The 22,837-nt window shown below is 47.7% G+C and overlaps 1 protein-coding gene across 4 annotated transcripts in view; it reads right to left on the bottom strand.

The window, feature by feature from the left end:
- The window catches only part of Klhl29 (kelch like family member 29), a 288,958-nt gene that overhangs the window by 35,916 nt on the left and 230,205 nt on the right, over positions 1-22,837 (bottom strand). For all 4 annotated transcript variants that reach the window (XM_051181694.1, XM_051181692.1, XM_051181691.1 and 1 more), the window contains one exon: positions 19,390-19,902. In XM_051181694.1, the coding sequence (XP_051037651.1) occupies positions 19,390-19,902 (513 nt within the window). The remainder of the gene's footprint in view (positions 1-19,389; positions 19,903-22,837) is intronic.

The following is a 22,837-nucleotide window of genomic DNA, read 5'->3' as shown; positions in this document are numbered from 1 at the left end:
TCTGAGGCCATACCTGAGTACTGTGTCCTAGTCTATCAGCCTGCTCTGCAGGGCTCTGCAATGTCACACACGTTTTCTTATTTCTCCAGATGCCACATCTGGAAGGCAGATGCCACAAGGGTTTGGAAGGCTTCAGGACATGGAGAGGTAAGATTCCCTAAGGCAACAGTCTGGCTTGTTAAACAGCAGGTGCTTAATACATTCCTGTTGACTGATAGGAGGAAGAGTTCACTTCATCTTGCTATGCCTGACTGTCTTAGGTCTCCTGTGACTACACATATAACCTGGGGAGGGCAAGATGTGGCCTGACTCCATCCTGCCATTCATCTTCAGGAGGGAGAGGACAGACAGGCCACGGTGCTTGTGGCAGGAGAGGTAGAACATCCTCAACCCATTCAAGCCTGGATAGGACCTCTGTGCCTATCCTCAGTAGATCCAGAACCCAGTTCAACTGAGTCAGTCACCCTTCCAAACTCCAGTGACACCTACTCACCCAAGCCCTAGCACACCCCAAAATTGTAAAGCAGGAGGAAGTTCTTCTACATTGGCTTGGGAGACAGCTGAGCCTTGTTGACAACACGGGTCATTCATTCTCAGTTCCTGTTGGCTCAACACTTTTCATGAAGAAACCAGCTTTTACTTGCTGAGAGCAAGTTCCTTTCAGAGGGCTAGCTGGGTCCAGCTCTACCCCCCAGTCAGTGCCTAGGCACTGGGGAGGGAGTTCCATGTCACTTTCTCTGGCTGGCTTAAATCAAGTCTTAAAGGCCAATTCTATTCATTAATTATTTCAGGTTCACATTTCAGGTTCACCCTTTACCTCTTCAGCTTGTCTGGGCTGTTGAGATTACCTGCCTTCAGGTACAAAGTGGTAAGGGACAAAAGGAGGTAAGGTGCTCCCTGTCCCCAGAAGGGGACTGTTCATCCCTGAGACTATAGGCTACTTATCTACATGCCCCCACTCCCATCCCAATGGGTCTGGGGTATGATTTGACCTCATTCATCCACATGCTAACCAAAGGCAAGCCAGCTAGCTCTGGGCATGCTGGGCTTTCCTTTCAACTGCCATAGTTAACAGCAGTCACCGAGCTGACAAACTAAGAGATGGTCTCTGAGCAGTGAGACCATCTTATACTTAAGACCTCAGAACCCCTAGGTGGGTCACTGGGGAGGGGAGGATACTGTTGAGAGTTCAGACCTGTCCAAACCTAGAAACCTTGGGACCAAAACAAGAGTAGAATTTACATCTTAGGGCCCCAGAACTTAAAATTCAAAGCTCCATGACCCATGGAGAGCCCAGGGGCTTCACACAGCCTAGCCTGGGAGGCTGGACCTGGAGCTCAGACATCAGGCAGCAGTCTGGAGAATCACTCAGCTCCACGGTGCTATCTATGAACTTCCTTTCTCTGTCTCCAGCTCTCTGACTGGCACCTGACAGTGTGCAGGGTATTAATTATGGTCAGAGCTTTTCAACATGCAATAAAAAGCCTTTTAAAACGTTCAGATGGGAGGTGATTAACTCTATTAAGTGGCATTATGGATCTTCCTATCTGTTGCTTTCATAAACATAGTTGTAGGCGGAGTGTTTTATTGTGGACATAAAAATGTCCCGCATTACAATGCATAAGCACATATTGATGTTGTATTTCTTTACTGCTCTACCGCCCCAATCCCCAACCACTCAGAAAAGAAACTACACGTCTTAATAATTTATGCCCCGAGTTTTAACCAGGATTATCAATGGCAGGTTTTGAGCTTTCTCTTTTGGCAACACAATAGATCATAGTAAAAATGCACCGACAAGCGATGTGTCCGTTTGATTTTTTTCCACCTGATTCAGCAGCCCAAATTCCAGACACAGCAGTTTAGGGCAAGCCGCACGCTGAAGAATTTAAGTCTAAGCATTTAATCTGTTCTTTCCATAAATTTCTGCTGCTTGTGCTTTATAATGATTCTACCAGAGGAAGTTTATTTATATCGCAGATTCCCAGCATCAGCACATTGAGAACACAACGCAATCGCTCAGTCAATAGCTTACAGTCATGTATAATATCACTCCGGAAATCAAAAGCCCATTTGAAGAAGAGAAGGCTCAGATTAAAGTCACTTTAAGACATCAATAACTTGGACTGGCTGAGAAGAAGATATAAATATCCGTCGTGCGCATATGCAAATAGGAAGTCGCAGACGCTCTACCTCCGTGAGCGGGAACCTCCTGGTGGGGACTTGCCAGCACGTGACAGCAGCGCGGTGGGGCGGGGGGGGGGGGGGGAAGAGGGGGCGGGGCCTCACTATCACCAAGACCGGCTGTCCTGCCAATTGCGCCTGCGCAACCTGCACTGGCTGGGACTGGAGGTTGGCAGAGGGCAGGGCTCCCAGGTGAAAAGCCCCAATGAAGGAAAGAAGCCACCTAGAATGACACCTGCGTCATGGTCATGCAACCGGGGCGTTCACCCGGTCCTGAACCTAGAAGAGCCTGCTCTGGGAGGTGGCATGTTTTCTTCCTGCATCTCCATGTGAGACTAACCATTACTTTAAGTCTTTTATTCCTCCAGAATAACTGTAAAGTCTGCTGGGAAATGAAGCTTCCAGAGAAGAGAACTTGTTCAAGACCTCACAGTTAGTGACCCTCAGATCCAGATCAAACTGTGTGGAAAAACTGAGCTTTTAAACTACCGCCTTTTGCTGTTTCCTGCTTACCCTGAACTCTCTCCTTAGGGCCAGGCAGGTGTGGCAGCCCAGGAAGATTTAGGGTTCACTTGGGAATATAAAGTTTGGGGTTTGAGGAGCACAGAAGGGGATCTCTTGGGTCAGGGTCAGGCTGGATCTAGACACTTGCAGGCATGGAGAAGGACTGGTTGGCAGGGCCTGCTGGGGCTGGGGTTGGGGTGGGGTCGATCCCTGAGAAGAGTCAAGATATGTCCTAAGAATGCTCTGGAGCCAGCCAGGGTGAGCTAGATTCTGCCCTATGGAGGGGACATTAGGACTTAAGGGGAGAAGGGAAGGCACTACTGCGTCATGGAGAGGGGCTTGTGGAACCCCATGGACAACTGATAAACCCATCACCAGTGACCAGAAGCATTCCAGGCCTTAGTGGGCTTATCTTGTCTACAGCCTCTACTGCCATTTGAACTTTGCTGTGTGCGTGGTGTGTGGTTCTGCACAGGGCAAGGGACCCATGAAAAGAACAACTTCAAAATAAAACCTGGCTGAACAAGAAAGCAAGAGCAGAACATTTGAATGAAGTTACGAAAACCTATAGAAACTGATGATTGCAAAGCAGATTTCTTGAGGGTGAGTTTTTGTTCAGATGCCTTTGGCTACCTCTGCTTCTGTGGGTAGCCCTGATCATATTTCTCCACCCACACATTCATTTGTTCATGCACTCATACATTCATTCAGCAAGTGTTTACTGAGCACAGCTGTGTGCCGATAGTGGGAATACAGTGTGGAACAAAACAGATGTGAAGTCTGCTTTGGAGCAGACTTCTCACTCCAGGGTATCTGGTGACCCAAATGAGTCCTTCTCTAGGGCAGGGCAATGCAGCTAGTTCACTAGGAATGCAGGGGTGGGGGTGGGTGGTATCTTCACACAGGCACTGGCCACATCTAGACCCTGAGCTCTGGGCAGATGGTTTACAAGAACCTCAGGGCTCAGTGACTTATGGGGTTCCTCTCTTCTTCCAGCAGCCAAAGTTCTTCATAGGACTAGAGTTATTGGGGACACCCATACTCCCTACTGGGCAAGGCCATGCGTGTTGCAATGACCTTTTCTTGTCCCTTCCCCTCCAGTGCTTAAGCCATGTCCCAGCTATATCATGGTAGAGCCTGGCTTGGTCAGTAAGGAAGGCTGTTGAGACTATGCACTATGTGCAGCCTCTTGAGAAACTCTCTTGGGTGTCTAGAAATTTCTATCAGAATTTCTCTCATTGCCTTGGAGTGAGCAGTGCCTGCCTGTTTCTAATTGGTCCCCAACAACAGGGGTTTCTGCTGCCACCTGCTTCAGGACACTAGTTGGTTTCACAGACTTCTGGTAGACCATAAGTTGAGTGCTGGGGTGTGATTCTCTGGTTCTCTCTGAAAAACATGGGTGCATGCCTTTTATAGCTTCCTGTAGAGATTTCTGGATGAAGCTGCAGGGGTTCTGAACTAGTGGCTAGAGAGCTCTGTGGATGCCCTTCTAATTCCCCATGGAAGGTAGGCAACCACCGCTGGACTGTGGGTGAACATCATTGTCAATCAGCAGAGATGTGGGACATGGGATCCAGGTGGGGCTGGGCAGATTGATCTCTGGTAGCTTGGGTGTGATCTCCTCACACACTCCCAACTGTGGTGCTCACTGGTGAAATACCACTCCTTGGGCCCTCTCTTCAGGAGGCCCCATTTTGGAGGGATGCCTGGCAGAGGAGTCAGGTGCCTTAGGCTGGCATTTGACCTGGGAAATCTGTGTGGGGTTCAGGAAGGCTTCTGGCTAAAGGCAGCATGAAGGTAGAGTGGGGATGTCATCTTGAGCAAGAGCAATGACTGTCCCACAGAGGTCCCAAGGAGATAAATGGTAGAGAAAGCAGTAGCTTTGAGTGGCTTGCCAAGAGGACTTCTGGAGGATTTGGGTGGGAGAGCACCTGATCAAAGTCTTCAAGGGAAGACTCCTGTGTGCAGAGTAAAGAGTGGCCGGGAAGTAGCAGCAGGTGAGGCAGCCACCCATGGAGGAGCTGACCAGCGTGGGAGGAGGGCGTGTGGGCAGAAGCCTGGTCAGTGAGCTGAGCCAAAGGCCTTGCCTGATGTGGAAGAGCTAACAGCCGGCCACAGGTGTCCTCATGGGGGACTGAGGCTCTTCAGGGTTGGGCGGGCACTCTGCTTCTATGAGGTATCACTATTAATTTGAAGCCTGATTCTCAAGAATGAAATCATGTCCCTTTGTGGTGTTATGTGGAACACCCCCATAGCCATTCCTGGAACCAAACACTGAGGATGCAAGGTAAATACAGGTTGAAGTCTAGGCTCTGAGATAAAGGATGCTTAGTGCCCATTCCTACTCTGGCCTGACCAGATGGATAAACATAGGAAATTAATGTCATATTTCTGAGCCACAGTTTCATCTGTAGATGGGTGGAGGAGGGTAACAATAGCCCCTACTTTATAGGCATAAAAATTAAATGGGTCAATATGCATAGTAAACTTGGAAGAACATTTTTTTTGGAGGGAAATAGCCACCTTAGCTCTTGGGGCTGCAGGTCTGCCTCACAGGTCTGTCAAGTCACAGACTTTACAACTGCAGGGGACATACTTTCCCTCAGGGTCCTCAGGGGTTTCTTGAGTTTCTCTCACAGTTTTCTGGTAGGTGGCAGTCGAGGGTCTTGAGAAAAAGGGTACCTTTTCCCATATCACATAAAGTTGCTAAATTGGCCAGAGGCGGGGGTGTTCTAAAGTCATTCACAGTTGGGTGGGGGAGACAGACATGAAAATAGACTGTCAAGATGCTCTGGCAAGGAGGGAGGGTGGAGTCTGCACGTGTCCCTGGGGGTTAGCTGAGGAGAGGGCTCACTCTCCCATGCAGAGCCTACTGCCTCCGAATTTCCACCAGAAAGCAATGTTAAAGAAACCCCCCCCCCCCAACTCATCTCTCTCATGAAGGAAACCTTGCTTTCAGACCCTTCCAACAGTCTCAGTCAGAGACAGATGAAGCTGCAGCCCTGAGAGTCTCAGGTCTCCTTGCTCAGGTTATCACTGTGGAGTCCTTCTCTGTGTGTTCAGTCCCCCATGGAAAAGGCAGGCACTGAATACAAAATATCCAGACCTCTGTATGCTACACTCCTGCCTGAGTTGTGACTCCTGACTAGCTCCTAATTCACCTCATGTGCTGTGCTGGCTATCAGGAAGTCCCCAGCCTAAAGGGGACATACCAGACAGTGCTGAGCACATGCAGGGGGACAGAGACCTCTGTGAACATCACAGGGGACCTGAGTTGGATTGCCCCCCCCCTCCACCTCTGCTGCCTGCTCCCTCATCAATCGGTCTGGAGGTCAGATCCTGTCACTCCAGACTCAACTGCCTGTACTGATGAGGCATCTTCCCCACTTTTGTGGGGTAAAGGTATTTCTGAAAATGGAGGGGCCTTCCTCACAATTGGCAAAGGGAGCAGGCAAGATGGCTAGGCTTGGTTGGGAACAGAGGGTTCTCTGTGAGAGTAAGCCTGACAGAGGAGGCTAATAGGTAAAGAGGGGTGAAGGCCAGACAGGAAGGAGAGTTGGGAGGCGGGTTAGAGGGTAATAGGCCAAGGAATAGGCTGGGTTCAGATGGTGTAGAAACTCTTGGTTTGGGGCTCACCATCACCTGGCTCCAGACCCCCTCAGGGACTATCCCAGAGGCATCTTTCAGGCAGCTGAGAGGTAAGGGATAAAATGCATCCTTGCTGGGTGGTGGTGGTGCACACCTTTGATCCCAGCAGATCTCTGAGTTCAAGGCCAGCCTGATCTACAGAGTGGGTTCTGGGACAGCCAGGGCTACACAGAGAACCCTTATTTCAAAAACAAAACAAAACAAAATCCTCACCTGCCCACAAGTCCCTTTCTGGAGCCTGGAAAGCTCTGGAAACAGATGCAGGGTGGCCAACTCTTCTCCTCAGGTAATAGTGACCCAATGGGGAGGAGGAGGCACTATCCCCCTCCTGAAGCTGAGCTATTAGTCTTCCAGAGGAGGACCTGCCTAGGGGAGGAGACACTGCCCAGGCCTCCAGCTCTGCACCATGCTCCCATGGAGAGTCTCAAGCCTCCCTCCCAAGGAGGGCCAAGGGATTTTTTTTCTACTCTGCTGAGCTCTGGCAAAGATATCAGCACATGGTTAATCTTCCTTTTGCTCAGAAATGTAGAGTAATTTGCCCGAATGGGGATTTCTGCATATTTATACTAATGTCTGTGTTTAAAGCTTATGAGACAGGGAATTGCTGAGCAATGTCCATTAGCAATATATACAGACTGCAATTATTCCTTTATGGTGTGTGGTTTGACTGCAGAATATTTTATTTCTATGGAAGTAGTGGGCTTTGCCTACTGTTTTCTTATGTGCCGGAAGAAATCAATAAGCACAGAAAAGAACTGAAAAGAGGCAAGAAGAAAAGGAATGTGACCTTTTGGGATTCTGAGAGCCCTGAATACACTGTGCCAGGAACTGTCTTTGTCCTCAGCATCTAACTGTGAGTAAGCACCCAAGTGGGGAGAATTTCTCTAGGATGAGACAAAGGTGTTAGTTCACTGAGACTGTGAGGAGTCAGCGGGGTGTCCTGTCAGAGTTCAACAGGACAAGAAAACAAGGAGTGTCTTCAGAGGGCCCGCCTCTGACCTCCATCCTAATCCCTGATTTCTGCCCATGTCAGAAGTAGGTGTTTTGTGAGAAACAAAGGAAATCCCAGATCTAGGTGCACAAACCAAAGCTTCTTGGAATCTGCAGATTATGGCATAAAACAGTTTTTCTTGATGTGGAGAGCTGGAAGTTCAGGGATGCATGGATGGCTAGAATCCATGAGCAGCAACACCAGGATAGGGACGGAACCTGGGGCATTCCTCTTCATAAAGCTTCTGGCCAGGGATCTCCTGTGAGATTCCATCTCTCAGAAATTCATTTCCCCTCTGTAAGTTACCCCCACCCCCTGTAACTCAATGCCTACCTAGCCTTGGCTAGATTAATAAGGATTTTTTCTTTTTTCTGTAGCTTGTTAGACAGGTCTCTGTGGTGACATTTTGTTTATGATCTAATAAGGTGGCACAAAACTTTAATCCCAACACTTGGGAGACAGAGGCAGATGGATTTCTGTGAGTTCAAGGCCACCCTGGGCAACATGAGATTGGATCAGTCTAAAAGGGAAACAGCTCACACCTTTAATCCCAGCACTAGGGAGGTGGAGAAGGGTGACATGGCTGGGTGGAGAGAGGAAGATAAGGTGAGAGGAGACAGGAATGCATTGTAGTCTCAGTGAGTTTGAGCAGCAGTGCAGCTGGGAGGGGTCTGAGGTTCAGTGGATCACCCCTTTGGTCTGACCCTTGGTAGAGGTGAGAACGCTCTAGTGGCTGGCTGCTTTGCTTTTCTGATCTTCACTTTGAACCTTAATATCTGCCTCTGGGTTTTTATTATTGGTGCTACAGGTCTCTTTATGGCATGCAGAATGGTCTTGAACTCATAATTCTCCCGCCTCAGTCTCTGAAATGCTAGGATTACTGGTGTGTAGTACCATGTCTGGCTTTCTATGGCCCTTTTGTCTCTTCTGCTAGAGGGGCATAAGACAGACAAACTCCAAGCAGGACTCGCACCTCTCTAGGCCACACTGCACTTTAGAGGTCTTCAGCATTTAGTCACTGGGACATCACTAAGCCTGAGATACTCCCAAGGCCTAGAACTCCAAACTGGGTGGAGAGATGGAGAGATGTCTGACTGTCTACAACAGCAAACTGCCCAGGACATGGCTTCTGTCTCCCTGGGTCTACCACACCTCGTGGCCCTTCCCTTTCATTTTCCCTCACATATCACAGTTCTCCCCATACATCATTTACTCCTGAGTCTCTGCTATGTTGGGAGTATGTGGAAATCTCCACTGGACCCCAGCTGGCTTCCTTCTGATCAGCATCTGCCACCATACATTCCCCTGCAAGCTGGCCTTTACGTATGGGCCCCATTTCCTCGGCGGGAAAGCACTATCCTCTTCTGGCCCCAAAATAGTTTCTTGAAGTTGACGCTGACTTCTCACTTGCATTCCTGCACAGTGATCTCTTCCAGGAGGCGCTGGGGTCCAGAAGAGGGACAGATGGTCCCTGTCTTTTTATAACACGGCCAGTCTTTTGAAGTGAAGAAGCTACAAACACACGTTTGTCTTCAGCAGATGTTCTGTGGGCACAACAAGTGCCACTTTGTGCTCTTAAGCAACTGTGAATGGTATAACCGGGAGGAGCCGGAAATGGGACTTTGGTGCATGTTCAGGGGTGTCTAGGGGCCATGGTGTGCTAGTTGTCACTCAGGCTGTAGTCAGGCTCAAGTCCAGTTCTTTATATGTCTTGTGCAGTCCAGGGAACTGCCATAGGAGTTCCACTGTGCACCAGTCATTTCTGTAGTGCTGGTTGTGAGCCAGTCCTCTTTAGCATCATTCAGCTAGTCCATCTGGAGGCCGAGGCCCCAGTGGATACTCTTCAAGCAATCCATGGGTCAGCTACATCACTCTCTCCCCCTCAGCTATTAGTTATGGAGGTGTTCAACCTCCATGGCTGTAAAGGGCTGAAAGGAAGACTTTGCTGAAGACGTGAATGGCTGGCCAGACATGGCATCTGCTGAGCTTCCCAGAAGCTGAAGGCTGTGCTAAATGTCGGCAGGAAGCCAGTTCCTATAGCTCTGCACTGGTGGCTCCTCATCCACTGGTGACAGAGACATGAGGCGTCAATAACGACTTCTAAATGGATGTGTTGCTGTTTAGTAGATTTCAAGACTTTCATTCATTTAAAAGGGCATAAGCTCAATTAATAGACCTCATTAACTTCAAAGATGTATCATCTTTGCTCAGAATTGGCTCCTTCATAAGATGACTGGCTCCATTAACTTTATTGCATTGGCAATACTTTGAGTAAGGTGTGGGAGATGTAGCAACAGGAAAGAGTTCCCAGGGTTCCCTGCCTCCTAGGCTCCAGTGGCTTCTGTGGCCCAGTGCTCTGTCTGTAGCATCCTCAAATAGCCTACTGCTCCCTAGGGACTGACTCTGAGGATTCTATAAATCTATTTTATGCACCTATCTACCCATCCATGAACAAAGAACCCCAATATTCATCAATTTGTATATAGAAATATCAGTCACATGGTGCTAGGATATATAAAACAGCCATTATGGGACCTATCTATCTTTAGCTCTAGAGACAACACAATGGGGACCTACTGGTAGAAAGGACAGTCACTGGAGACCTACTCTCATTATGCCACAAATCTCTGTGTATCTGCCTTGTTTGAGTCTTCATTTTTCATCTAGGAATCTGCCCAAATGGGACAACTACAGGAATACATAAATACAGAGTGGATAAGTAATGAACATACAATTATAGGTAAGTACGTAACAACTATTATCTCTATCATACACCCTTCTGGAAGACAAGGCTACATCTATAGCTCAACCTACATCTTGTCTGGAATGGTTATCCCTGAACATAGTTTGAGACAACTCCACAAGGTCAGCTTCATTTCCCTGATAGGTATCATTACTAGAAAGACCTTGGTGGGACATCACATGTCTACTCAGCTGCTTTATAGGACCAGTGACACTATTCAGGGAGACCTGGAGGTAATGAACATCCACAGGTAGAACAACCACCTGGGCCTAGACACACAGATCAGCAGTTAAGAACTCTGGTATTCCAATCCAAACATGGGGACTGGAATTCAGACCCCAGTGGTCGCATAACAGGAGGAGCGTGGGACTGAGTATACCTGTAAGCCCAGTAGAGAGAAGGTAAGACAGTATGATTTTTGTGCTTGCTGGCTATCAGCCTAGCCAAATAAACTCAAGCTCTAGGTTCAGTGGGAGACCCTGCCTCAAAGACATGAGGTAGAGAATGATGAAGGTCCTCTGACCTCCACATCCATATACAAGTATATGTACCACCATGTGCCACACATCACATATATACACATAACCATAGTCACACATATTTTCACTGTCTCTTGCTTTCTCTCTCTCTCTCTCTCTCTCTCTCTCTCTCTCACACACACACACACACACACACAAACAAACAAATACAAAAATACAGGAATTATTTTTGGATCAATAATAATTTCCCAGACCTGCCAACTTTCCTGTTCACAATTCTAGAGAAATAGGGAGGTTACCGAATTACCATGAGATGACCTCCTCCCTCCCAACAATCCAATGGTTTCTAAGGTTCTGGGGGGAACACATTTGAATAGATATCAAGGCATCTCAGGCCCCTGAGACTGACCCCTGAAGGTACTCTGGGCAATAATAAATGATCATGGTTGACCATTCACTCAATATTCCTGGGAAACCAAGTTAACTAAGCAGGCATTTCCAAAGAAGGCATCGACCGTGAGACTATAGGAGTTAGGGTTTTCCCACGCCATCTTTCCCTCTCCCTTTGGATGAGTTTCTCCCTAGTGATATATATGTTCAAGGAGGAGAGTATGCAACCCGATGGCCTGGGGTGGGGATGTGCGCTCACTCTCTTGGTGTGGTTGGAACTAGTGCTTTTCACCCCTAGGCAGAACACCTGGACAAAGGTTGCTGGATCAGCGGCAGCATCTGTTTGCTCTGTATTTGTGAATTTGTCTTTTCATCACACCCCTTAATAAATTGGTTAGTAGACCTTTGTGGGTTCTTGATTCAACCTTTAACTCCATCCATCCCCTGGGGGAAACGAAGCACTATGGTGGTCATGGGGGAGAGAGTTGCAAAGGATGAACGGTTTGTCTCCCAAAGAGTATTCTTACTTGAAGAGAGGGAGGTGGGCAGCTGCTCACAGAACACATCTTGGACAGGGTTAGAATGGGTAGAACAGGCTTCACTGAGACATGCCTAGTCCTAATTATTTAAAGACAAAACAGTTTTAGAATCTCAGTGGAAATATTAACTTGACCATGACTACAGAGGTGAAAAAGTGGTAAGAACATGGCAAGTGTGCCAAAGTGAGACATCACCCTTTCCACTCGCTAATTAGAAGGATTTAAAGACTATTAGTTCCAGCACTTGGGAGGCAGAGGGAGGAGAATTTTTATGAATTCTAGGCCAGCCTGGTCTACATAGTGAGTTCTAAGACAGCTAAGGCTACATTTATTTACAAACAAAACAATAAAACTCCCCCTAAACAAAGACTATTATAGACTGAATTGAATCCCCTCAAAGTCTTATGTTAAAGCTCCCCCCACCCTGCTAAGGTGATGTCATTTGGAGATGGGCCTTTTAGGAGGTTATGAGGGTGATCAAATGGCATGGTACCTCTTTAAGAGGAAGACACTACACAGATACAACTCCACTGAACAAAGATTGTGTCAGGGCACAGTATCCAGAAGAGAGACACCAGGAGAAAGCAATCCTGCCTACACTTTGACTTAGAATCCCAGCTTCTGCCACTGTGAGTTGTTGAAGCCACCCCATTTACGTGTCTTGGGATGACAGCTGTCCCACTACAGCTGATTGTCATGACACTGACCCCACAGAAGCTGGTGAGAAACAGGGGTGCACTGGCATTGTCTGTAGACTGTATCTGAGGCACTGGGCTATGGCAAGTGGGAAGTTGTTTGAAAAAGAAGAGGAGCCAGTAGGCAGTTCACAGAGCTGTGCCTGGTTGTCCACTAGGCTGCTTGGAGACAGGAGAGCAAAGAAAAGTTGCTCAGTAATGCACTGAAACTCTTGAGCTTCTCTCTGAGGTAACTCTTTCCTCTCTCTCTCTCTCTCTCTCTCTCTCTCTCTCTCTTTCTCTCGTGTTTGGGAGCGCATGCACAAGCACTTTCTTTTTCCTTTTAAAGAAGTCCACCAAGAAAACAGGCAATGACAACTATTTCAATAGATGGCAACCTTTTGGCCATTTTTTTCTTCAAGCAATTTATACAATGTTTTGTGTTCCTGAAATACTACACTTGTATTATTTTTATTTATTTATTTTTTTTTTACCTTTTACATTTCTAGAATAGCGAGTGTGTTCCTGAATGGAATGTAATTTCAGCCAAATTGCTTCTCATTGAACTGGTTTTGTGCCATGTCTTCTCCAGTTTTGCTTCACGATGTGGCCTACCATTCATCCAACCCCTCCCCATCACACAGGGGCAAGCAGCAGGTATCCCACACACTCTAAGCATCAGGCTCAGAACTGACCCCAGTCTCTGGAGAGGAAAATTCTGGAAACAACCTGAGTCTTCATGCCTTAACTAGTGACATCAGCAGATGAGACCTGCTCACTTAACAGTGAGGCACCAGGGACTTTGTTATTAAACCTCTGTCACACCAGAAGAGAGAAAGGTAGGTACACAGTGAACTTTTGGATTTTGGGTGTGTTTCTGATTTCTCCTTCAGGGATTAATGATGGCCAGGTGTCTCACATCTAGGTCAAAGTCTATGATATTCAAAGAGACTTTCACCTTCTAAGACCACAAAGGCCTGGAGGTGGACATTTACTTAGCCAAGATCACAGAACACAGGTTTTTACCTACTCAACACCATCTGACTGAGGTAGGGTGGTCAGCCTGTAAATAGCCCATGCATAGATTCAAGCTTTGAGTGCCTGATGCCTGAGAAACAGGCATCCTGAAAATGACTAGGCAACCCAACCCAGTCTCAAATCAGGGTGGCTTTCTTTGTGGACCAGAAGTGTGTGTGTGTGTGTGTGTGTGTGTGTGTGTGTGAGAGAGAGAGAGAGAGAGAGAGAGAGAGAGAGAGAGAGACTCTGTGATAGACAAATGTTTGAATATCCATTTCTCTATCTGATATTCCATCAAATTTTCTTCCATTTGTCTGTCTTCTTGCCTCTTGCCTCATCCTGACTGCCCTTAAGGTCTACATTTCTAGTGCCTTTTTTTGCTTCCCAGCCTTCCCCCTCCCCAGTTGAGTGTAGCCTCTCCTATAGCCAACCCCTTTTTCCCAAGGCCTGTCCTCATGTCTGGAACACTTTGAATCACCCAGGGCTTCTTGCTTGGTAGAGACAGAGATTGTACGAAGCATGCATCTAGCATGCTGGCTTTGCCTTTTGTTTGGTTTATGGGGTAAGTCACCATATAGGCTCCATACAGAGTTGGTGTCTAAGAACACGTATGAGTTGCTCAATAAATACCCACTGGGGCATCGGGGAGGGAGGTGACATACCTCCAGCTTTCTCGTGGCCTCTTGAGACACTGACATAGTAGTGTGTAGCTGGATATTCTGCCGTTGTCTGCTTTAGCTTGCTTCTGGGTCAGGGCAGCTGGTTTCTGCACTGTGGGTCATTATTTTGTGAAGGCTTAGAAATGTCTCCTCTTTTCATTTCCTCTCATTCTTATGATCATTTCGACTCCCTTAGCTGTGTCCTGCAGGTGGGTGTGGCAGGATCTCTGACTTTAAGGATACTAGGCATATATTAGTGGCTGAAAGTTAGTATGTATTCCCAGCATCACAAAAAAAAAAAAAAAAAAAAAAAAAAAGTTCAGAATCCTCAACCTGCCTGTGAACAGGCAGGTGTGTGCATGGGTCACCTCCTGCTACAAGGATGACACTGTCTTTGGGTGGTCTGGCTGCCTTAACTGCAATATGTTGCTTGCCTGGTTCACTCACAGCCAAATGATCTCTTAACCAAACCCTTAAGCCCCGGACAGCTCTCCAATTAATGAAGACAAAGCCCTGAGGACAGAGCCCTGGGAAGGGAATTAGGGCTTCAGATTGGGCCAGGCAGGTTCTCTTCTAGTGGCTAGGAAATATCTTGTGGGTGTGGACAAAACTACAAGTCCCACAGGCTGAGAGCCCACACCTGCTTCCTGGGAGAGGGTATATGGGCAGGATACCAGGGCCCACCAGATGAAGTGAAGGGAATGAGATTGGCTCCTGAGTCAAAAGTAGTGGCAACCAACCTCCTCCCTTCCTTAGAATTCTTGAAGATTTATGGTAGCCAGAGCAGGTAACCAGGCATAGTGCTTCGCCTCATGTTACCTAATTCTCAAAGCTGGTCTGGGGTACAGAATTGAAAACTGAGGTAGAGCCCCAGTTATCAGCACAAGTTTGCTGGGTCAGTGTGTGGAGGGATCGGGAAGTCTCCCCAAGCAGACCTGGGCTCAACCACATTTGCTGCTACCAACCATACATGTCTGGTCAGTCACCCTGTCTTGGCCAGCTGATCCACAGGGATAAGAAATGCTAGTTGTTCAATCTACTGCTGTATCCATGGAGGGATACCTAATCCTGCCTGCATGTCCCTGACTTCCTGATATCAAGATGATGGCACAGGATGCTGATTTCCCCCACTGGGGGTACACAGGAAGACCTCCCCCCTCCAACAACAAAGATGAACAGTTCTTGGACTTAGGGAGAAGGTACTAGCAACAAGCTGGTTCTTTCTGGTTGTTATGGTGGTGGTGGAGTATTGTAAAACATTACAATAGGAGAGAGCAATTTTCTGCCATTCAAAGGGGACCCCTGGGAACCAGGCCCTCAGACATCATGATGTTAACATGTCTTCCTAAGACTCTGGAAGACAAACTGCTCTTTGATTCGTTACATTAACCTGAACTCCTAGAAGGTCATGGACGCTGAAAGGTGGCCCTGGTACCGATGGTAGAGAGATCGCACACTTGTTTATAGTGATTATACTAGGACTGTGCCAAGGGCTGCATGAGTCAATTATTACCACAACTTTTGAGGCAGGGACTCACTCTGCAGCCAAGCTGAGCTGGATGGAACTAGAAATGTAGTTCATGGCAGTCCTACCTCAGTCACCCCGAGTGCTGGGATGACAGGCAAGAACCATGGCACTCAGATACCATTCTTTAGAGACAGTGGGGAGGCTCAAAGAGGTCAAGAGGCTTACTCTGGTCACAAAGCTATTCTACACACCTCAGCATACCCTAAGATACTGTCTTTGCTGCTGCTAGAGTTGGAGTAGCTGTGATTCATACAGGATGCAGTTGCAAGGGAAGAGAGAAACTAACATCAGAAAGGGGTGGAACAATTCAAGCATCATGTAGTTCCTTGGCCCTGGGACAGAGAAGCCAAACTCTGCAGATGGCTCCTCATGGCCCCTACCTACATCATACCTACCTATGGCAGTGTGTTTATACCAGGACATGTCCCTCCTCTGGAAGACAGGGCACAGTGCTGTTAGCTTTCTGCTCCCCAGACACTCTGGTGGAAAACAAGATAGCCTCTGGGCTCAGGGTCTGTGGATTTTAGAGACTCCCAGCCTTGGTCTAAGCCACCAACAATCCCTGATGAAAGCAGAAATCACTGCACCCAGCCTGCACCTTAGCTGTGACCTCCCAGTGATTTCTAGGAACAAGGTCATTAGACCTGGGGTTTCCACATAGGCCTGAGTTTGGCTGTACTCTCCCAGAGGATCAGCCTGGGGTTTGTGCCCATCTAATGTCAAGACTGACACACCAGGTCTTTTATAAAGATTCAGATGGAACTAATTCCGTTTTCCTCCCTTATCACTTTGCACACATGAAATCTATTTTTAATTACCTTTCAATATATAATCTAAAAAAAAAATTCCACAGCTTGCTCCCACCCTCAAATTGTTCTTACAGAAAGAAAGATTTATCTTGTAAGTTTCTTAAGAAAATCTATATGTGCTCAATGCATTTAAATAACACTCATTAAAGCAAACCGCAGGCATGCTGGCTTCTCTAGTCACAGATGAGAGACAATCGCTTGACCTACAGCAAATCAAAAGGCATTTTGCACACCACCTTTCTTTTTCAATTGGTTAAGTTTTAAATTAAAGTCCCAAAGCCCTTTTTGGGAAGGCGGACTAATGGAACCTCGACTGAAAATTTCGTTCAGTCTATCGGAAGATAATTACAAGAAACAAAATGTGAAATTTTAAATCAGGGCACTAATGAAGTCTAAAAATACCAGTGGCCCATCCCTCTGGCTGGCAAGACCTGTTCTTTGTGGAGGGGATCTCTCTGCATAATTACTCAACCCCATGAGAGGCCAGGTTGTCTCATCAAACAATAGTAAGGCTCAAAAAAAAAAAAAAAAAAAAAAAAAAAAAAAAAAAGCCATAGGATTGTAATGAGCTAGATCGTGCATGGTGGATCTTATTATAATGCTGGGCAAGGTTTCAAACAGACACTAGCAGAAAGAGAAAATTCTTCTTTTCTTTTTCTTCATTTCCCCCCCCCCCTTTTTTTTTTTTTTTTTTTTTAAAGTGGAGTTCTGATTTGTGTTGATAACATCATGTGGCGCCCTGTTCCTGCCTGGAGCCAGCTGTCTGTCATTTAGGAGTGTGAAATCAATTGAGTTTCAGGGATGTAAAATCCCTAGGGGCAAAATTAAAAATGACCCAAATCCAAACCCACGTGGTGCCCGTCACAATTATGACTCTCCCATGGCAAGTTGCAAAGATTTGGTTTCAAAATTTGGGTTTCTTTCTTTCTTCCTTTTTTTTTCCCCCTAAATGTAGTTGTTTGACAGTAGACCTGACAGATAAATTATAGCTGCAGCAATAAAGGCTTTTAAGATTAGAAGTGAAAGGAGAATTTAGCTAAAAAATAAAAACCCACTCAGGCTTGAGCGTTGAGCATTTGTACACATACTGTCCCTTGTCTTCCTTCACAAATAAAGGGGAATCTACTGGCCAGCAAAGACAATACACAGATATATGAATGACTGAAATCTCTGGGCAAACAGCTGGACTGTGGTACACCAATGGAAAGCAGAGTGGACAGGTCACACACAGTCACTAGCCAGAGCTGGAAGACTCCGAAGACTCCCCAGCAGATGCAGGAGATACTTTCTGGATTTTGCTTCCTGCCTCTCACCCAGACCCAGTCTACCCTATGGGGTTGGTATAGCAAAAGCATTGGGGCCACATGGCCCTGTAAGGCTTGGGGCCACAGAGGTTAGGCCACACTCCTTGGCCTTCTGCAATTGTCCCAGGAGCAGCTCTGCATAGTTCAATGACCTGGTAGGCTCAGCTGTCCAATCTTACCAACCCTCAAGGGTGAGGGTGTTCAGGGACAGCCTGCTTTCTAGCCATGTTCAGAGAGATGGATTCTAGCTCAGTGTTCAGCCCTAGATCAGGAAACTCTGTGGCCAGCTAAGTTGGTTCCCTTCTGTACAGTTTTTATTCTCTAGGTATATGTCTGGAACTTGAAAAGCCAGCAAGACCTCTCATCGGCCTTAGCAGGCCTCTCCCTGTGGGGACACTAAAGCGGCCTAGTGCTTCTAGCTTTGGGATAGTCTTGGACAGCTGTGATCCCACAGTTCTCTCTCTGTGCATGTATGTGCTTTTGTTCTTTGGGCTAGTTTCTTCTTTCTTTCTTTCTTTCTTCCTTCCTTCCTTCCTTTCTTTCTTCCTTTTTTCTTTTTTAAGGAGAAGGGTTTCTAAGCCAAAACAGTTCAAAGAAGAAATTAATTTAGTCTCTTTCTATATAAAAAATAAATTTTAAACAGAGCAAGAGTTTACCAGATTTCAGGTGTAATTTTCTATAATTGGTCATTTAAAACTAGTGCTGATTTCCCAAACAAAGGCCGTGGGATGGAGCTAGGTGCCGGCTTTATGGTTAGGGTTTCTCAGAAAGACTGGAGAATGGCTCAGAAGGATAGTGACAAATATCTGGAGAACAGTGGGCAGAGAGTGACTAATGGCCACACTGCTCTGCTAAGAGGCAGAGGCCTCAGGCGGACTTTCAGGGGTTAAAAGGAAAAGCCATGGCTAGTTGTGTATACTATCTAGCACCACCTACTGGCCCAGTTGAAGGAGACATGGGTACCCTACCAGGCTAAAGTGCTCAGCAGAGACCCTCTTGCCTCCTCCTGTCTCAGGAGCTGCCTAGCCCTGGGGAGGCCTCATAGCCTTCCCTCTGCACATTGCAGGAGCAGGACTTGAGCTGTTTGGAAATGTCCCTGCATCAAGGAAAGGAAAATCTAAGATAGGCACTCTCAAAGCCTCCCCTCCTGGCCCTGGCCCTGCTGTCCCATCCAAACACTGGGACTAGAACCTACCTCTAATGTCCTGTGCCCTGATGCTGTGGTTGTGGCTTGTGCTAAGAACCATGTTGGTATGTGATGTGCTTCCTTTCCCAGCTTCTGTTCCCAAGGAACTACCTTCAAGCTCTTTGCAAGGAAACTCACCTAGGGCTGGGATCTTGGGGCTGGGGTCTTGGGGTCAAGGGTCCCCTGAAGGCTAGCACAGAGCTGTTCTTCCCAGGGACTTACAGAGACCCCTCTAGCCCTTCAAAAATGAAAGCCTTTAAGTGTCTCAGGATGGTAGGAATGTGCCTGGGTCTTGGTCCATTCCTTATCCATAGCTTGGTGGAGAAGGCTTGTCTTGACAGGCACAGGCAGATAGAGGTTTGAATGTCTTTATGGATGGAAAGTGATAGGGCCTCATGGACTCTTCAAGTGACCATTAAGAGGAGTGGGTAGCTCTTGCTCCATCTAGCCTTGGCCTGGCCTGGGGTGAGCATGGCCTGGGCTCTGGACTTTCAGGCTCCCCTCCTCCCTTTTTTTCTTGCTCTAGGAATCCTGTTGTTGCTTATCTCAACAACCACACTGGGGGTCTGCCTGGATTCCCCCACCTAAAGAGGGAGTTTCTACCACAGCTCCTAGCCAGAGATCAATGAGATCAATGAAAGAGCTACCATAAACACACTTCTGTGCTCACTGTTGGAGTGACCAGGCAGGGAGGTACAGACCAGGCACACAGTACGGTGTGTCACGGGACTTACCTTTAGGGTGCCCTGGATCGGTGAACTCGTACTTCCCCACCCCAATTGTCCGTAGCATTTGTAGCCCATGGGCAGAGTCTGTTGTGGGGGGCCCATTGGTGGCAGGAACACTACTGGGGAGAGCAGCAGACGGCTGGGCTGGTGGAGGTGGAGGCAGCAGGGGCCCTGCCATGTGGCCGTTGCCCACAGCAGTGGGTCCCGGGCGGGCTACCTGTCCCACTCCAGGCAAAGTGGATACCGCCAGGGGCTGAGGGCTGCCATACAGGGCCTGGGCAGGCATGTTCACCACCACACTGCTCAGCGGTTGAGAGGGCGCCTGTGGGAGTGAGTAGTGGCCTGGCATCAGCGGGAGCTGGGGCCCCACATGGGGAGGCAGTGAAGGAGTCACGCCGATGACCGGGGCCTGGACGTTCACAGCCGGGCTGAAGGTGGGAGGCTGGGCCACTCCATAGGAGTGTGCAATCAGGGAAGGCTGGTTCCCGGCGGCCACCGTGGTCACCCATGGCCCTGTGCCTGTAAGGGACAGGGAAGAAATGTTACTTTGCTGGTTATATATTTATTCAGCAAATACCAACTATCCCAGGCTTTGGGCTGGGACCTGGAGCAACAACAGTGGACAAGACATTTGTGTTCAAGCACTGGGCAGTTGAAGAATGTGATAAAGCAGGGTTTAGGGATACACACCTTTAACTACCTCCCTCCCCCCGCATTCTGGAGGGAGGAAGAAGCAAGCAGATCTCCATGAGTTTGAGGTTAGCCTGTTTTACATAGCAAGTTCCAGGCCAACCAAGGCTACATATCAAAACTATCTCAAAATAAAATAAAATAAAATGAAAATGTAGGGACGGTTCTAGGACTAGGTGCTTTTAGAGGATATGAACAAATGACAAATGACTATGGGGATCCAGAGAAGGAAGACAGATCTGTCTGGGAGAAATGAAGCACACAAAACAGAGAGAAAATAATTGGAAGCCTTTAAAGAGACCTACGTTCATTTCAGCCCTTCTACTTATGAGCTAAGAGCCCTGGCAAATTGTTTTTGTTCTTCTAGTCTTGTGCTTTAATCCAGACTGAGAATGAAGGCAGAAAGCATATTTGTGAGAAAATAAAACCAACAGCATGTCAATCTTGTGGTGATGTTGCCTCTGTGTTGTATTGCAGTGGACAGGAGGCAAGAGAAGATCAGCAGTGGACAGTGTTTGCAGGGGTTTCAGGTGAGGGCAGAGGATCTTAGCAGTGGACAGTGTTTGCAGGGGTTTCAGGTGAGGGCAGACGATCTTAGCAGTGGACAGTGTTTGCAGGGGTTTCAGGTGAGGGCAGACGATCTTAGCAGTGGACAGTGTTTGCAGGGGTTTCAGGTGAGGGCAGACGATCTTAGCAGTGGACAGTGTTTGCAGGGGTTTCAGGTGAGGGCAGACGATCTTAGCAGTGGACAGTGTTTGCAGGGGTTTCAGGTGAAGGCAGACAATCTTAGCAGTGGACAGTGTTTGCAGGGGTTTCAGGTGAAGGCAGACGATCTTAGCAGTGGACAGTGTTTGCAGGGGTTTCAGGTGAGGGCAGACGATCTTAGCAGTGGACAGTGTTTGCAGGGGTTTCAGGTGAGGGCAGACGATCTTAGCAGTGGACAGTGTTTGCAGGGGTTTCAGGTGAGGCAGAGGATCTTAGCAGTGGACAGTGTTTGCAGGGGTTTCAGGTGAGGGCAGACGATCTTAGCAGTGGACAGTGTTTGCAGGGGTTTCAGGTGAGGGCAGACGATCTTAGCAGTGGACAGTGTTTGCAGGGGTTTCAGGTGAAGGCAGACGATCTTAGCAGTGGACAGTGTTTGCAGGGTTTCAGGTGAGGGCAGACGATCTTAGCAGTGGGCAGTGTTTGCAGGGGTTTCAGGTGAGGGCAGAGGATCTTGAAGATGACAATGGAAAGATAGCACCTGGAAAGATGTGATGGAGTCCAGGAAATCCTGGAGGATGTGAAGGGACTCCAGGCCCTGTCTCACACACCCTCCACATAGCTAGCTCTGTTAGAAACAGGAGGAGCCTAGCTTGGCTCTTAAGGTAGTTTTAGGGGAACAAGAAAGGCCAGGCACCTCTTAGGATGTGTTGCAAGGTGAAAGGCCAGTGATGCCCAGGTCAGGCAGAGCAAGGCCAGGGTCTACCTGGGGCTTATCTGACATTGAAGTGTCCCAGAATGGCTTGTGAGGAAGCTGGAAGACACAATGACAGGGATTCTAGTCTGGTCACCTCTGATTTAATGGATAATGGGCCTCCATTGTCCTCATCCAGCCTCCATTGTCTTGATTCCTCTGGGGCTTGGGTGTAGACTGAGAATGGGGAGATTAAGGCAGGAGACTGGGAACCCTGGAGGCCAGAAGGACTGGGAGTTCCCTCTCAGACATAAGATGATAAAGGAGGGCAGGAGCCCAAATGGCACAGTGACACTCAAACCAGCAGGGGGCACTGAGTGAGGACAAGGGGTCAGAATGAACCAGCTCTGAGTCCTGGTTCTGGTTCCAGACTAGTGACAGGCATGCCTTTCCTATCTCAGTTTCCTCATCTGCAGTAGGCACAACAATACCAGTGTCTAGGACTGCTATAAGTGTTGAGTTCACACACAGAACAAGGAACACAATAAGGTGCAAGAAATATTTATGATTCGCCTGATGAGAGAGGAAAACTGCAAGCCAAGAAATACTGGCAATGTATTGCTGGCTAGATTCTAGAATAGGCTGGTGTGTGTGTGTGTGTGTGTGTGTGTGTGTGTGTGCCCAAGCTAAACAGAGGATGTGAGAGCAACATAAGCTAGTATAGCTGGAAGTCTCAAGGCCAAGGCTTATCACCCTAAACTCAGTGCCCCCCCCCCCCAGGACTAACTAGGGAACCTGGGAAGATGCATTAAAATGTCAGAGTCTGGCTGACAAGACCACAGATAGCTCTGAGATGCTATGCCATGGAGTTTTTTGTATGTTTGCTTGCTTTTTTTTTGTTTGTTTGGTTTTTTTTTTTGTTTGTTTTGTTTTTCTTCTTTTTGATGAGATGAATGCCTGACAGGGGCTGGGGCCTATAGAGAGGCCTCTGGTCACTCACAGAAAACCCTGATCACTGTTTTTAATCAATGACTTAGAAGCTATCAGGGTGGGCTATGAAGAATACAATTCTGGGGAAACAGGGAACAGAGCACAGAAAAGAAAACACCCCCAAAAACCAGCACTTGAGATCACAGTGGCCCCATTTGTGAGGGAGTGGAGGGATCTGTTCTTAGGTTCCCAAACCCAGGTACCTGAGCCCAATTATGAAGAGGTGGCTTTGTGACAAACTTGAGTTTTACCTCTGGGAGAGGATATGGTGTCTGTGGACTGAACTGCTATGCTTTGGAACTGTAATGCTAGAGTACGTGTGAGGCATTAAGTGGATTGCTAGCACTGAGTTGTGGCGTTGTGCTTTAGAGGGACACA

This window comes from Phodopus roborovskii, unplaced genomic scaffold (assembly GCF_943737965.1).
Source record: "Phodopus roborovskii unplaced genomic scaffold, PHOROB, whole genome shotgun sequence".
Lineage (NCBI taxonomy): Eukaryota > Metazoa > Chordata > Mammalia > Rodentia > Cricetidae > Phodopus > Phodopus roborovskii.
The sequence above is the reverse complement of the archived record's forward strand: the minus strand, read 5'-3'. Positions and strand labels throughout refer to the sequence as shown.